The 14,983-nt window shown below is 42.2% G+C and overlaps 1 protein-coding gene across 1 annotated transcript in view; it reads left to right on the top strand.

Annotated features, from left to right (window-relative positions):
• The first annotated feature begins 52 nt into the window (after positions 1–52).
• Positions 53–14,983, top strand: part of LOC111609901 (sorting nexin-29-like) — a 50,643-nt gene continuing 35,712 nt past the window's right edge. The window contains exons 1-5 of the mRNA XM_023341190.1: positions 53–65; positions 1,257–1,376; positions 1,665–1,741; positions 3,019–3,151; positions 8,289–8,395. Coding sequence (XP_023196958.1) covers positions 53–65; positions 1,257–1,376; positions 1,665–1,741; positions 3,019–3,151; positions 8,289–8,395 — 450 coding nt within the window. The remainder of the gene's footprint in view (positions 66–1,256; positions 1,377–1,664; positions 1,742–3,018; positions 3,152–8,288; positions 8,396–14,983) is intronic.

Raw genomic sequence — 14,983 nt, 5'->3', positions numbered from 1 at the left:
AGCAGCCATTGTACAGCAGTAAAACCAGCTGACCAATCGTACTGGAGCTCAGATGGGGTTGCTAGGTAACGGGCAGTTTGATGTTTTTGAAACTGCTCATTTTCCAGACACCAAAAAACATGAGCTCATTGCTAAAATACAAGTTTTTTTTAAGCATTGTTTTTTTAGAATCAGTAGAAACTCAAATGAAAGCGCAAAAACATGCAAAATGTACATTTGATGTCATACATCCACTTTAAAGAAGCTTAAAAGTCTTAATATTCATCTTCTTTGCAGCAGATTCATCCAACACTGAAACATTTAGTCCAGCTGATTTTACTTGTTTTTTTATCAATGGATTTTTTTGTAACTGAAATACAACAAAGTGAAAAAAATCTTTACTGGCTGATACTCTCATCTTAATGCTGCGTACAGAGCTCTACGTTTTATACACCACAGAAGAAGAAACAACACACACACACACACACACACACACACACACACAGTGTCCATTCAGAGCCATTTACTTTCTCCTGACTGAGTTCTTGTTGACATGGTTACCAGAGTAATAAACATCACCTTTTTATTATTTACAGAAATATGTTTCTGCAAATACAATATGACAAAGATAGTTTGTAACACAGATGTCACACTCTGTGTTGTAATTTTACCCATTCTTGGTATGAATTTAGTCACAAAATTATCTAACTATGAACTCGATTATCAGCTTATTTCCACCGTAAACTAATTTAATGTATTTGACTGAATGTCATCACAGTCGTATCTCCTTTAAAATAAAATTTCTCATTAAAACCAAAATGTCTTCTCCTAGATAAGAAAGGTTGTAACAGTAAAACGGTAAACTCTCTGGGTGTTAGACGTTGAATCTGGTTTTAGTGAAACGCTGTGATGTCAGGCGATGCGCCGCAGTTTTTCTGATGGAAGCTGGTCTGCAGTTCCTCTCACCTTGAGTTCAGAACCAGGCAGAGAGCTGAAGGTCGTTAGCGGTTAGCGAAGCTGCTCTGGATTATTTCAGGAACTCAAAGAGCTGAAAGTAGAACAAGCAGGCAGATGGTGCTTAGCGGTGAAGGCTGTGTGTGTGTTGTATGATTTATGCATGTTTTTTTTTCCTGCAGGCGATATAATGTAAACATGTTGCACGGAGTATCGTCTAATTGAAGCCCTTCATGTTTAATCTGCGGTGCAGTCGACTTAAACGAGCTTCTGGCTCTCGGTGCCAGAACATTTGTTCCCGTTTCACTCTCGTCTTTGCTCAGGAGAAAACCCTCACGAAGCTCGAATAACGAGCGCTCGGAGTTTTCCTCTCATTAAAATTGGAAAAGGCTTTCCCTCTAAGCCTGAGCCGAACGGAGGAGGAGCCGACCGGGCCTCCTGCTGTGAGTTGCACATCTGGAGACGTCTTCCCTCAGAGCCTGGACTTGGTTTATCTAGAACCCGTTAGACGACATGAAGTCAGCGATCCAACGGCCCTTTAACGGCAGGACCAACACTCACTGGACTCGGTTTGTATCAGTCTGAAGAAGACATGCCGCCCTCATTCCTTCACCAATAGATGGTGCTGTGGCCCAGCTGACTTGGTTTATTACTCCTAAACTGAAAGCTTGAGTGATTCTGTATCAGATGAACTGAGTCACATTAATTCCTGATTAAAATTTGTGAAAAAGACGATGATGAAGAGGAGGAGGAGGACGATGATGATGGGAGTGGGCGGAGCCGGAGAGAAGAGGAAGGAGAAATGAAGGTGACAGAAGAAGTTTGAAAGGTGGAACAAAGACAAACATGTTTTATAACAGAACGACATGGTTTGTTTCTAACATCTGGGAGTATTTCAGCACGATTTCATTTTCAATTTTTAAGGGCCGGTGTCGTGTAAAGTTATTAAAACCTTAAAATTGGTAAAATCTTTTAAATCTTTTTTTTTTTTTATGTTTTAGCCTCATCAGAATCAAACCTGCAGTGTTGCTTTCTTTCTTTGAGAAATCCTCTAATTTCCATGGCAACCACTCAGCTGTTCAAAACACCTGGGTGGACCTAGCCCCGCCTTCGAGGCGCAGCTCCTCCCTCACTCAGCTCCTTCAGATTAGCCAGCAGCAGTTAGCAACCAGCTGAGCTCATTATAGGAGCTGCTGCTCAAAGCAACACTGGTAAAAACGTTAAAGGGCTAATAGAGGAACCATGTTGGGACGACTTCCTGGAGGCGGAGCTTCAGAAAGAGCAGGACCTCTTCTTAAAGAGACAGAGGCCCAAATTTAAGGAGTTACATCAGGAACTAAAATGTAATATTTATAGAATTTTTAAGAAGAAGAATTACTTTATTCATCCCAGCAGGAAAATTATTTCGCAGTTACAGCAAGAATTTTTTATACACAGATTAACACACACACGACAGGAGCTGCGTCTGCAGGCAGCCAGCTGAGCCGGCGCCATTTTTGAAAGAGGACATGCGGCAAAGGTCGTCGGGACCGGGAGTCGAACCCGCGTCGTCTGCTGGTCTAAGGCCTCCAAATGTGGGGCTATAAAATGTCACAAAGAGCCTGGAAAACGCGTAGTACTGCCCCTTTAAGTCAAGTGACGTTTATTTGTGAAACACGTTTCAGCACCAAGGCAGTTCAAAGACAGGCGTGTTTAATAACAGGTAAAAGGATTTTTCCTGACTGACATTAATGTTGAGCTCAGACATGAGAAAGTCAATCGTTACAAACTTTGTTCATCTGGGAGAATTTGAGCGTGATTTAATTTTTAATTTTAGTTTGTTTCCTCTGGAGGACTTGGACCTTTTTCATGACTGCCTGTGTTTCTGATTTGATCTGTTTAGTGGCAGAATAAGTTTGAAGGATTCGACCAAGACGTTTTATCACAGATCTTTTTTTTTTTTTAGTGACATGAATGTTGAGCTGTGTGATGGAAACGTTGGGCTGAAGGAGTGATTTCATCCGGGTTTCACGCCGGCGCCTCGACCAGCTGCACTTGGTTGCACATGAGTTGTGTTTTTTTTGTTGCACATGTTTTATTGAGCAGCGCCGCTTCAGCGCGTCGCAGCAGAACCGAGGTTTGTTTGTTCAGAACCGCGGCTCGGTGACGCCGCCGCTAATGGACCGAGCAGCACCAGAGGTGCTGATGTCATCATTGCCCATCAACGCTCGACTTCAGTGTAAAAGCTCAACTACTGCAACCAAGGATTATTTTAGTTAACGATTAATCGATTATTCTGGTGATTAGTCAGATAAAATATTGGCTGATTTTCCAGATTTTTTTAAATGAACCTTTTTTATACAAAATTAGAAATGCCTTAAAAATGCAAATAAACACAATTCATGATTTTTAAAAGGGAAATAAGCATATTGTTGCCTAGAAGTCAATAACAGCTTGTTCATTTGTAGCAAACAATAATTCTGCAGATAAAAATCCTTCTAACATCAACATGAGAAAAGCTCAGGCCTTTCTGCTGGACTGAACATCAGTACAGATTAGGACTGATCTGGGGATTATTTTTAGATTAACGGATGAATAATTGAATGCAAAACGATACTTTAAGAATTTTTTTCTGGATTTGAGCTGAAACTATCATTCGAAGAGTTCTGGGTTAAAAAAAACTTTACAGGCAAAGATTGTTTTATATATTTTTAATGCAAAATGTTTGTTTTGTGCAGTTTGTTCTTAATTACTGCTCTGAATATGTTGCTCCCACAGCAGTTGGCCATTTTTAGCTTATTAAAATAAGCTATTATATAAGCCATTATATAAGCTTATATTGATCACTAAATTAATTGATGATTATTTCAATAATTGATTCATCACGATTAATCAGATTAATCGTTTCAGCCCTGCTTTGATTTTTCCTCTGGTTTTATCCAGTCTGCTGGTGTGACCTCATCCTCTCATGTTGCTCCACATCCAGTGCTGATTTAAATGTTTGTTGCTTTAATTGTGAAACAAACAGATTACGGTTTCCTCCAGTGAAAATCTTCATTTCTCTGTTGTTTACAGACGCGTCGCCAGGGTTTCGGTTTGTTTCCTGGTTTCTGGCTGATCAGGGGAGTAGAAACCGACAGACGGGGAAGGACGGAGTGTTTCTCCTGTAACTCTGGGCAGAATAAAATAAACATGAGTCGACTTGCAGGCGTGTTATCCCGGTAATTTAGCAGCGCTCTGCGCCGACGCTCCCCGCTGGATTTTTCAATTGCCTGTTTGTTCCTGGTGAACGTGGAGCGCCTTTTCTGCCCGGCGGTGCTTTCACTGTCTCACCGAGCGAACTGACAGCAGGAAGCACGGTTCAGAACCAGCCCGCGGTTCTGAACGGTTCTTCTCTGAACATTTGACCCATTTAGGGGGAGAAATTCTCCACTTTCCAGCTGAATTTCCCGGTAGAACGGAGCGTAGGCCAGATTTCCCTGGAGAAACCGGCAGTGCAGGGAGCCGCCGAGGGACAAACACGTCTGGGACGAGGAACCGCAACACGACACGCCGTCAAGTTTTAGCTTTTTATTGGGACGTTTGACATTTTAATACTAAACAACTGATTTAAACAAATTAACAATCAATCAATTATTGAAAAAACGTTTGAGATTTTTTAGTAAATAGTTGATTTTAGAAGATGTTTTATATTTAAATGCTTTTTTGCAGTGGAAGTGAAAGGTCTCCATAATTTGACCTTTAACCTCGGTTGAACAGGAATCAGTTCAGAACGACCATCATTTAAACCAGGGCTGAAATGATTAATCGCAATTAATCAGTTATTGAAAACTGTCCAGTTGGTGAAAGAACAACAGAGTAATGAAGCAAAAACTGTACAAAAGGATAAACATTTTCCATGTTACATAAATAAAATGTTCCTCATCTGTAAATCTAGCAGAACTTCTCTAGTGGCAGATTTATCTTCACCTGGTTCTGTAAACATCTATTGATCAGCTTTTGTTAATCAGTTAATCAATAATAATCTTATGTTGATGTTAGGACTTTTTTAGCTGCAGATTCTAGAAATGATCAAACCTTCACTAAATGAAAGCTGTTGTTGACTTTTACACAATAAAACGTTTATTTGCATATTTAATGTATTTCTAATATTGTATAAAAGGCCAGGTGGTTAAATGAAATTTCTGCAGAATGACAGGTTTTTTTATGCGAATAATTGTCTGATTAATCGATATATTAATTGATTACCGCTGATCGTGTGTAGAACAGAACCTCAGATAGAGAAAATGACGCAGCAGGAATTTCACCAAGAACTCCAGAATCTGCCCAGTTCTGCTTCTTGTTTTAAAAACTCTCAGATTTTCTCGTCTTTGGTTTCAGGTTTGCGTTTCTCGTCCCTTTGCAGCCCTGAGGGATTCCTGCATGCAGCTGCTGGCTTTCTGGCCCACTTAGTTGTTATTTCAGACCAGCTGTTTGCTTCTTCTCACACGGCCCAGAACAGCTGCGTGGATCCGTCCCTCTCCTCTCGCTCCTCCGTTCCTCGCCTACCGTTTCTGCTCCTGTTTGTTTCTCATTACCTGAAGCATTTAGCCGACTCCATTAATCCACCTGCATGGAAACGGGAGGGGAAGCAGTGACTGGCAGTTTGCATCGTTTTTATTTTTGTTGCTCTGTTTGGGTAAAAAATGCGTTTCATTCCTTGTTTGTGTTTGAGCTGAACAAGAAGAAATCCAGCAACACTCTGTTGGACGGACAATAAATACATTGGAGCTGAAACGATTAATCGGATTCATTGTGATTAATCAACTAATCATTAACTGGAGCATGCAGACTAAAAAAAGAAAAACTCACCAACATCAGTAATTCAGACAAAACTCTACAAAAAATAAACATTTTGTATTTAAGATTAAGAAACCTTCTTTGTCTGTAAATCACTTTTATTATCCGATTAATTGTCAGAATAATAGATTAATTGATACCTAAAATAATTGTCAGTTGCAGCCCTAAAATTCATCCTGGATTATTTTAAATTCCTCTGTGTTTGGTCCCATGATAACTCATCATGTTTTAATACTTTAATACTTACTCACATTTTCCTGATGATTTAAATCAACTCCACGTCTTCAGCTCCAGATCTTTAACATCATGTGGGCAGGTTGCTTCCCTTTGCTTTGTTTAGACTGTCTAGACTTTGCATCTCGTCTCCGCCGGCCGTAAACACAGTGGGATGGACCTTACCAAGCTCCGCCCACAACCGACCCACATGACCACAAGTCTCACAAACAAAGCCTGGTTGTTTCTCTGTAAACATGACTGATTAGTGCATCATTTCTAGCGGATTTTCACAATATATCAGCTACTAAATGGACAAGGAACTAACAAGTTCATGTCATCATCTGGGAGGAGGTTACTGGTTTCTCAGTCACAAGCTGGTTGCAAACCTGAGGCCAGCAGGTGTCAGTCAGTTATGGTAGATCTGAACTTTGACCTCAATATGAGAAGCTACAGACTGATAGGAGGAACCAAAGAGCTCTGTAAAGGTAAAGGCAAATCTTCTGAAGTTGGGATATAATTAATTTAATTTCACATAATTATCGCGGTAGAAGCCATTTGTTTGTTAAAATTTAATGAAATATATTTGTTCTATTTGATGTTTGTTGTAAATGACGTAAACTCACAAACGAACGAGGTAATTAGTCCAACATTTAGAAACTACAGCGGCTGTAATGAGCCACAGCAAAGGGAAACAAAGGTAAAATAACCTGAACAGGTGATCAACTCAAAACCACTCCTACCTTTTTACTCTCTCTCTCTCTCTCTCTCTCTCTCTGTAGTTTAAGCACACCTGTTACCGTGGCAACCAAGACGAGCAAAGATTACGTTAAATACATAACATTCAGTCCGTTACAATATCAAGTTTCCAGGCTTGATATTTATTTCTTGATTATTAATCAGCGCTTCCCTGAACACTGACTAGCTGTACTTGGTGCTAACGTGGCTAACAGGAGTAACAGTTTAGTCCAAAGCCTTTTCTTTAGTGTATGTCAGATACAGACACATTGCATATTGATCTGTTTAGCTAACGTCAGACTGTGTAGCAGACAGGCTTCAAGGTGTACAAGTTGTATCAGTTCTGCCATTATGCTGTACTTAGCTAACGGGAAGCTAAGGGTGTTTGTGAGACGGCCACGCAGAATGGGCATCAGCCAATGAAAAGCGGCCTCTCTGGTAAGGTCCATTACCGGAGCTCCCAGATTTCATCCCCTGAACCTCCACCCGAACCTCCTCCTAAACCTCCACCTGTTCCTCCGCCTGTTGGCTTTGTGCGGAGATGCTGTAGTAACGCTGTTAATTTGCTTCTGCTGTGGAGGACGACCATCCATCTTCCAGCCACTTAAAGCCCCAGAAGCTGCAGCTTCCCCAAACTCTGCCGTTATTTACGGAGGGAAGTAGATTAGTCGATGCTTCTGGCTCCGTGTCACGACTTCAGTCTGTTATCAAGCAAAGAAACAATAAACTCCATCTGAGCAGAAAGTTTGAGCAGACAAGCCGGCGGTGGAGGAAGACGCTCCGTCCTCCACGGAGCTGAACAGCAGCTATCGGTTCAGCAGTCTGTCTCAGACTTTAAGAACTTTAATCTCTCCGTACAGCAGTGAAAATAAATGTACATTTCATAACTGTTTGTTTGCCGTGCCGTTAAATGTAACACATACAGCTGGGATTGTGTTTAAATATTAATGGATAAATGGCTTAAAATCAGCTGAAGATACGATGAAGGAAAACAACGCTGACTTTACGATCAGAGGAATTCATGTCTGCTGGAATATTTTGTTATATTTTGTTATATTTTGTTTTTGGAGCATTATTACGATGCGTAGCCACTAGCATTCAGATTTAGCCGTCTGACCCGAGAGCGATCTGATGGTGAGCAGCGCTGCGCCCCGCGCTGATTAACTGCATCAGAACTCCTAAAATAAAATATTTACATCAGCCTGAAAGATTTCTGCCAAATCAACTCCAGCCTGTTTTTTTATTATGCTCCTAATTTACAGATATCCCTAAAATGTTTTGTTGTTTTCATTAAAAACACAACTAAATGAAAACACGATTTCTGTGTTTCCATCATTGGAGAGATCAGAATCCAGACTTTCTGAATGTAAATAATTCATTTATTAAACATTATTTCCCAATGAACAAAAACAACAAGAGACTGTTTTCATTTCAGGTTGTAAATATTAAGATGCTGTTTGTTCGTTAAATGGTTTCAGTTTTTCAGCCTGGAAAAGTTTGAGAAAAACTGACAGATCAGTTTCTGCTTCTGGCCGCCATGCTGGGTTCAGAGGAACCTAACCCGTCTGTCCGTCTCCGTCCTGCAGGTCTGTCCGTCCTGCGCTCCAGCGAAGACCAGCTCCCCTCGCTGCAGACCAAATGCATCGGGGACATCGAGGAGCTCGCCGCCAGCTACGAGCGAAAGCTCATAGAGGTCAGTGTGAGCTCAGCTTCAGATGGCCACAGATCCATCCTGACTTTGGGTCAGACTGAACTTCAACCGTTTAACGTCAGTTAAGAAATGCCAGACTTTTTTAGAGAATACGTTTTTTAAACTTTGACCATTTCCTCAGTATTTGGTGGCGTCACCTTTAAACATCTGACCTTTCCAAACATCCTTCCAAGCTTCTCAGTCCAGAGTGTTTATTACTCATCCATAAAAGTCTTAAATTCATTTTTAAAAGTCTTAAATATGTCAACCACAGGTCTGGACTGTTTCTCTGGAGTGTTTCTTTTTCTTGTGGGATTTTTTTTTAAGACAGAAGTTTGAGTCAGATGTAGACATCTTCATTATGTTCTGTGAGAGTACCGCTAACTAGCTGCTAGTAGCTAAACAAACTAGCTAGCTGCTAATAAACCCTAGCTAGCTAGTTAGCTAAAAGCACGTTGGTGGCAGCGGTTCTGAAACATGGACTTTGTCCTCAAGCTGCTCCGTAACTCTCCATGTTACCATAGATGTTTTTTTCTGCCCAGTAGTAAAACACCCTCATAGCATGATGCTGCCACCACCGTGCTTCACAGCTTCCACTGTGTTCTTGTAAACTTCCTGTTTGTTCCTCTAACTTGGAGAGATGGAGATCCTGTCCAAACAGGAAACAAATCCAGAGGTGAACCTCTGTTCCTGACTGGGTTTATGAACCGTTTCTGTTTTGCTTCTGGATCGATGGACCCATGTCGGTACCGGACTGGTTTCACTGGCTGCTTGGTTTTTAAAACTTCCCAGTGGGACAACAGATAAATCTTAAAAGTTTTAGGAGTTAATCTGAATAAAACCCTTCTATTGCATTAAGTTATTGTTAGTTTCATCTGTTTGAAGCGTCGCTAACAGCAAACTCCTGCTACTGTTTGGTTTTATAGAAATGAAAGCTTGTGAACTTGTCCTGCTGCCTGCAGAGGAATAAACCACAGAAAACATTTTTTAATTTTGCATCTTCCTCTTTGTCCCAGCTGTTTTTTAAACCCTAACCACACAAACCTGCTTCAAACTGGGAGTTTGTTCTTCGTTCAGGAGTTTATTCTGTTTGTTTAGCTGATCTTCCGTCTGCAGTTCGCTCTTTGGATCGTCTGCCGGCGCCAGAACCGGATATTTCTGTTGGATGAAGGCAGCCTGTCAGGTTTCAGCTTCATGCTGAGACGTTTTCACACCTGTCAACCTCCAGACAATAACTTTATTCTACTTACAAATAGAAAAATGTTTATTCAATAATTCTGCAGCAAAAAGGAGTTTTTAAATTGAAATGTTGCTTATTTAAATTAATTTTATTAAACTGTAGAATTATTCTTCACTTTGTGATTTGTCTCTAAAAACTGCAGTGAAACACGTGGAGGTTTGTGGCTGTTAAAGAAATCGGTGCGGTTCTGTATCGGTTAGAACCGGATCATTAAAGCTGCTCAGAACCAAGAGGACGAAACTTTTTATGTGATCCAACAGGAGAGAAATGACCCGGTTCCCTTCAGTCCGTTCAATCCAATCCGGTCCGGTCCAATCCGGTCTGGTCCGGTCCGGTCCAGACTTGCTGGTCAGTTGTTGTGAGTCTGTTTGAATGGTTCATGAATAATTAAATTGTAATTTTTATTTTTAATAATAACTCGTCTCTATTTTGCTTCACTTATTTATGCTGCTGCTGCATTTTTTATGCTATTTACTAATTTATCTCTTCATTTGCTGTCAGTGCGAAAGGCGCCGCATGGGGGGGGAACCGGGTCGGTCCGGAGCCGCTGCTCCGACCCGGTTCCTCTTCCTGCCCCGCTGTGGGGCAACGCGTTACCCTGCCGGGGTAAAACAGCACGGCAGTGAGTGTAGCATCCCGCCCAGCGTTCGGGTCGGCCCGTGGTTGCCATGACGTCGCTCCCTCCTCGCCTCGCTTTCCGAATCTGAGCGGCCTGGTTATTGATTTCCCAAAATGTCACATCAAGCCTCGTTAGAAACGTTCCTTCCTGGGAGAGACAAACAAATATTGGAGCGGGCCGGGCGGCGACCCGGCCCAGGTTTTAGTGTGATGCTGCTGATCCGTTATATTGACTCTGAATGTGTTTACATTTGAGCCGAATCTCCAGGCGTCCTCTGATCTTTACCATCTTTGTTCAGACGGAGCAAAAGTCCAACAGAAACCTGATTTTCCTTCCAGCTGTTGGATCGCGGATCCTCAGGATCTCTGCTACAAAATATCTGGATCTGCAGCATCTAAACCCGACGGATCGCAATGTTTCACGTTTCTAAAGAGCCTCATTAAGGTTTTAATCACATACCTGAACATTATGGACAGAACTGGATTTACAGCCTGTGATATTAAAATGCAGAACTTGCCTCATGAAGTGAGATTCTGGTTCTGGTGGCCTGTGACTGAGTCAGAGCTGTTATTATAACCCAAACACAAAGGTGAAAGTTTTATTAGACGCTCCAGTTTTTCCCAAGAATTGACAAAAAAATCAACAGATACTTTCATTTGTTTTGTGCAAAAACATTTCAGTGACTCCTAACGTTCACCTGTAGGTGGCAGTGTTTCTTATTTATACTAATGAGTCGAATTAATGGAATAATTTACGAATTTAGCCAGATTTTTTTAACCTGACAGAAACATCTGGAGCCCCTACGTCATTCTGACACCTGACCACTAGGTGGAGACAGGCAGACATTTACATTTGTTTTATTTCAAATGTAATAATATAATTGCATTAGAAGCTAAACCAAAATAAAGTTTGGTTTTGCAATGTCTTTCAAAATAAAAGTGAAACCTGCTGCATAAAATCCCAGCTGAACCGGATCAGCTCTCTTTTTTAACCCGTTATTGGTTTAAGCCCCGACTTACTTCGCTACCTGAAATAAAGCAGAGACACTGGGTGTATTTAAAGTCACAGACACGTCGACTGAGATCTGAGAGAAAAAGCTCTGATTGGTGGCGTTGGTCTGAGTGTGTGCTGATAAACGGCTGAGCAGGAAGTGATGTCACATCGTCTTATCGCGGCACGCAGGCTGCCGGCGTCGCGCTGAAAGTTATCCGTTCCTGAACCGCTCCTGCGCAGAGACGCTCGGCTCCATTGCTCCGCTCGCGGTTAATTGCTTTTTGTGGTGCAGTGGGCGACTGGAGGCAGCGCTGCCTGTTGGTCAGGAGAGGAGAGCATTAATGGAACATGCAGGGACAAAACGGTGGAGAGGGAGCGATTCCTCAGGAAACACGTTTATTCAGGCATGAAAAATGTTTACAAAATGCCACATTGTTTCAAACAAAAGATCCATGATGCTGTGGGCATGTTCTTCTCCATCGTTAATGGATGAAGTTTCTGCAAAAAGCAGATTTTTGTTTCAGGAGGCCGAGTAATGGTTGCGCTTTCTACAGTTCGGGTTTAGCGCGTTTTTGACACAGCAGTATGGCGTTTATAGTTGCTGTTTCCATTGGAGCCGCCTGGAAGAGCGTCTGCCAGATCGCCCAGTGTGTGTGAACGGCGGCGCGCGATCCACGCTGAGTTTCAAACATCCAGAGGTGCAGATGGTGCTGCGACACGCTGCGCATGCGGCGCCGCTGCGTTCCCGCTTCAACGCGCCACCGCGGGCTCGGTTCAACGCGCCAACAATAAACGTAGCTTCAGCAGTTGCTAGCTGCTCCAGGCTCTGAGTTGAAATTGATAAATGTCAAAATGATCCGACCGCCCACCGTGGTTCTGAACTGATTTGAATTTGTGTCGTTTCGTCATTAGTGACCAGCAGCCTGATGTTTCTGTTGGTCTCCTGGTTTGTTGAACTTCATGTCAGATGGATTTCAGAATGGCAGTCGCTCTCTGTGGTGGTGAAACTTGTAAGCGCCGCTGTTGCAGGCATGTCTATGTTGTAAAGTAAAATTATCACCAGCTTTATAATTTGGGCCCGGTCATTAGCCCCGCCCCCGGCCCGGCGCCGACTTGTTCTGCTGGTGGAAACGTGAAGCTTCCTGTTGACCAGGAGCAATGTTAAAAATAATAAACCATATTGTTCTAAATTAGCTTCTTTACAGTCATTGACGAAGTGATTCAGATTTTGTTTCCATCCAACAGAAAATCGTCTCTGCAGTTTAACGGTCGGATTCTCCAAAATAAAAGCCCTCAGCAGAACCGGCTAAAACCAAATGCTCTGGAGGTTTTCCCTGGCAGGCCGGATCATCAGAGGCTCTCATACTGGGAAAGTTTCCTGCTGCTGGATAGAAGAAGAAATGTGGGTCAGAACTTCCCCAGCAATCTGAGATTCTCTTTATCCAACAACTTATTAATTAACAATTAGCAACATGAAGAGCACAAACCAAACATCTCCAGACTGTAGTAACTACAAAACTTCCAGCTTGTCTGAAGCCTGTTTTCCTCACTGCTGTGAATCTGATCCTCAGAAAGTAAAATAATTCATAAATCATGGGATCCGTTTCATCTGAACACTTCCTTTAGCACCGTGAAGCTTCATGTTTTTAATAATGAAATCATGTTTAATTCAACCCATCAGTGTTTTCTGGTGGAAACCCAACAGCTCCCAGTTCCTCCTCCTGAGCTGCAACTGGTTCTGCTGGGGAAGCGGATCCGTTAAAGGTCAGATCTGTTGAACATTTAGTGACTTTAGAAGCGTTTTCTGTCAGGAATCAGGCAGAAAATGGGTGGAGTGAGCCGAACCGTGAGGTCCAAATGCAAGATGGCCGCTGTGCCGCTCGCCGTACGTTTCCCTCCAGTTTGGCGTTTAAAGCACCAAAGTTCAGCCCTGCAACCGAATCAGATAAAGACCCTAACCCTTATTAATAATTTATTAAATACATGTATTATTTTTAATGCAATAAAAATAAGCTAAGGAAAGAGTTTAATTTAAATTTCTTCCTGACTTCCTGGTATGAGCCGTGAACCGCGGTTGGTTTGAAAGCTAATTAAAAACGTTGCTTGAACAATAATTGAATAAATGGAAAATGATCAATTAAGCAGTTGGTTTAATTTAAAATCTCAGTGTGGAGCTAAACCTCTGTGTGTGTGTGTGTGTGTGTGTGTGTGTGTGTGTGTGTGTGCGTGCGTGTGTGTGTGTGTGTGTGTGTGTGTGTGTGTGTGTGTGTGTGTGTGTGTGTGTGTGTGTGTGTGTGTGTGTGTGTTAGAACAACAGCTCTAACATTAGCAGGAACAGACGGTTCGTTTATCTCTGCCTTGCTTTCCTCATGATTAGAAGAAAAGAGGCAAAGAGGTTAAAAAACATAAATCCTCTGTTTTTACTGTGGCTGAGTCTATTTTATGTTTGTTTTATGTTATTAAATTCACACGGCAGTAATCTGTAAAAAGGAAACAGACTTTCCACATGGTTTCACTTTAAAAACACCAACTTTTACTGATTTTAGTTAAATTTTCTTCAGTTATTTTTCATACTAAAGTTCCAGTGGGAACCTTCATGTTTGTGTGTTTCTGGTGCACCCATAAATCAATCCTAGGGCCACAAATGGCCCCCGGACCTTCCTTTGGACCTCTTCTTTATGTAGTTTTGTCCAGGAAAGGGTCAGCCAGACACTGAGACCCAGACATGACTAAACGATCAGGAGACGGCGTGAAGAAGACGCCCTTGCTGCTGAATCGAATCAGAGCGTGAGCCTCTCTCAGTCGGTCAAATTGAACAAGCGTGGCGTGACGCCCGCCGTCACATCAGCCTCCTCTCTCACCTTTAATTGGTTTCCTTCACGCCTCAAATTAATTTGCTCTCCTGTAATTTGCTACCTGAGTTTAGCGGCGGCTGAATAAATAAAGGTGAAACACGTCCTGACGGGAAGCGTCGCATAGCGCTCCGCGTCTGATGACTCAGGTCTCTGTTTGACATCCTGCTCCGTCCTCAAACATACACACACGCACACACACACACACACACACACACACACACACACACACACACACACACACACACACACACACAGGTTTGGCGTTATTGTTTCCGGCTGAGGCGGCTCCATGTTTTATGTTGAGAGATTACTGTTAGCTTTGCAGGTCCGTCTGAGCCTCAGATTTGTAACGTCTCCGTGTTTCAGACACTTTTATGTCTTTGGGTTTTTCTGTTTAAATAAAACATGGCATGACAGACGATCAGCTGAGTCCAAACGGTCCCAGATGAGCTCGGTTCTGATGCTTCACAGCTTCATGGTCCCAGGAGCAAAGCCTCCATGGTGCTGAACAGATTCTGGTCCAGGTGTTGAGCCACTCCTGGTTCGTCCTGTTGCTTCGTCTCCATTATAAATGTGCAAAACGTTTTCATTAATCCACTAATGTAGAGAAAGCACGACTCAGCATTTGCAGTGTTTCCATTCAATTATTAATGCAGTTAAAATCACACATGCCACGCCTTCTTCCTCCCACCACTTCCTGTCGTTTTCTTCTTCCTGGTTTTCGCCAACAGTAACATCCTGTCGATCATGTGACTCCTGTGATGAAAAAAAACGTTTCCATCGCACTTTTGCAAAAAATACAATTTCGATACGTAAAAAAAACACCTCTTCCCGAAACCTTTTATCAAAAAATGAGTTTTTTAAAAAATTGTCATGTTGCACAA

The sequence above is a fragment of the Xiphophorus maculatus genome, chromosome 10, assembly GCF_002775205.1.
Source record: "Xiphophorus maculatus strain JP 163 A chromosome 10, X_maculatus-5.0-male, whole genome shotgun sequence".
In the NCBI taxonomy this organism is placed as follows: Eukaryota; Metazoa; Chordata; class Actinopteri; order Cyprinodontiformes; family Poeciliidae; genus Xiphophorus; species Xiphophorus maculatus.
The sequence above is the reverse complement of the archived record's forward strand: the minus strand, read 5'-3'. Positions and strand labels throughout refer to the sequence as shown.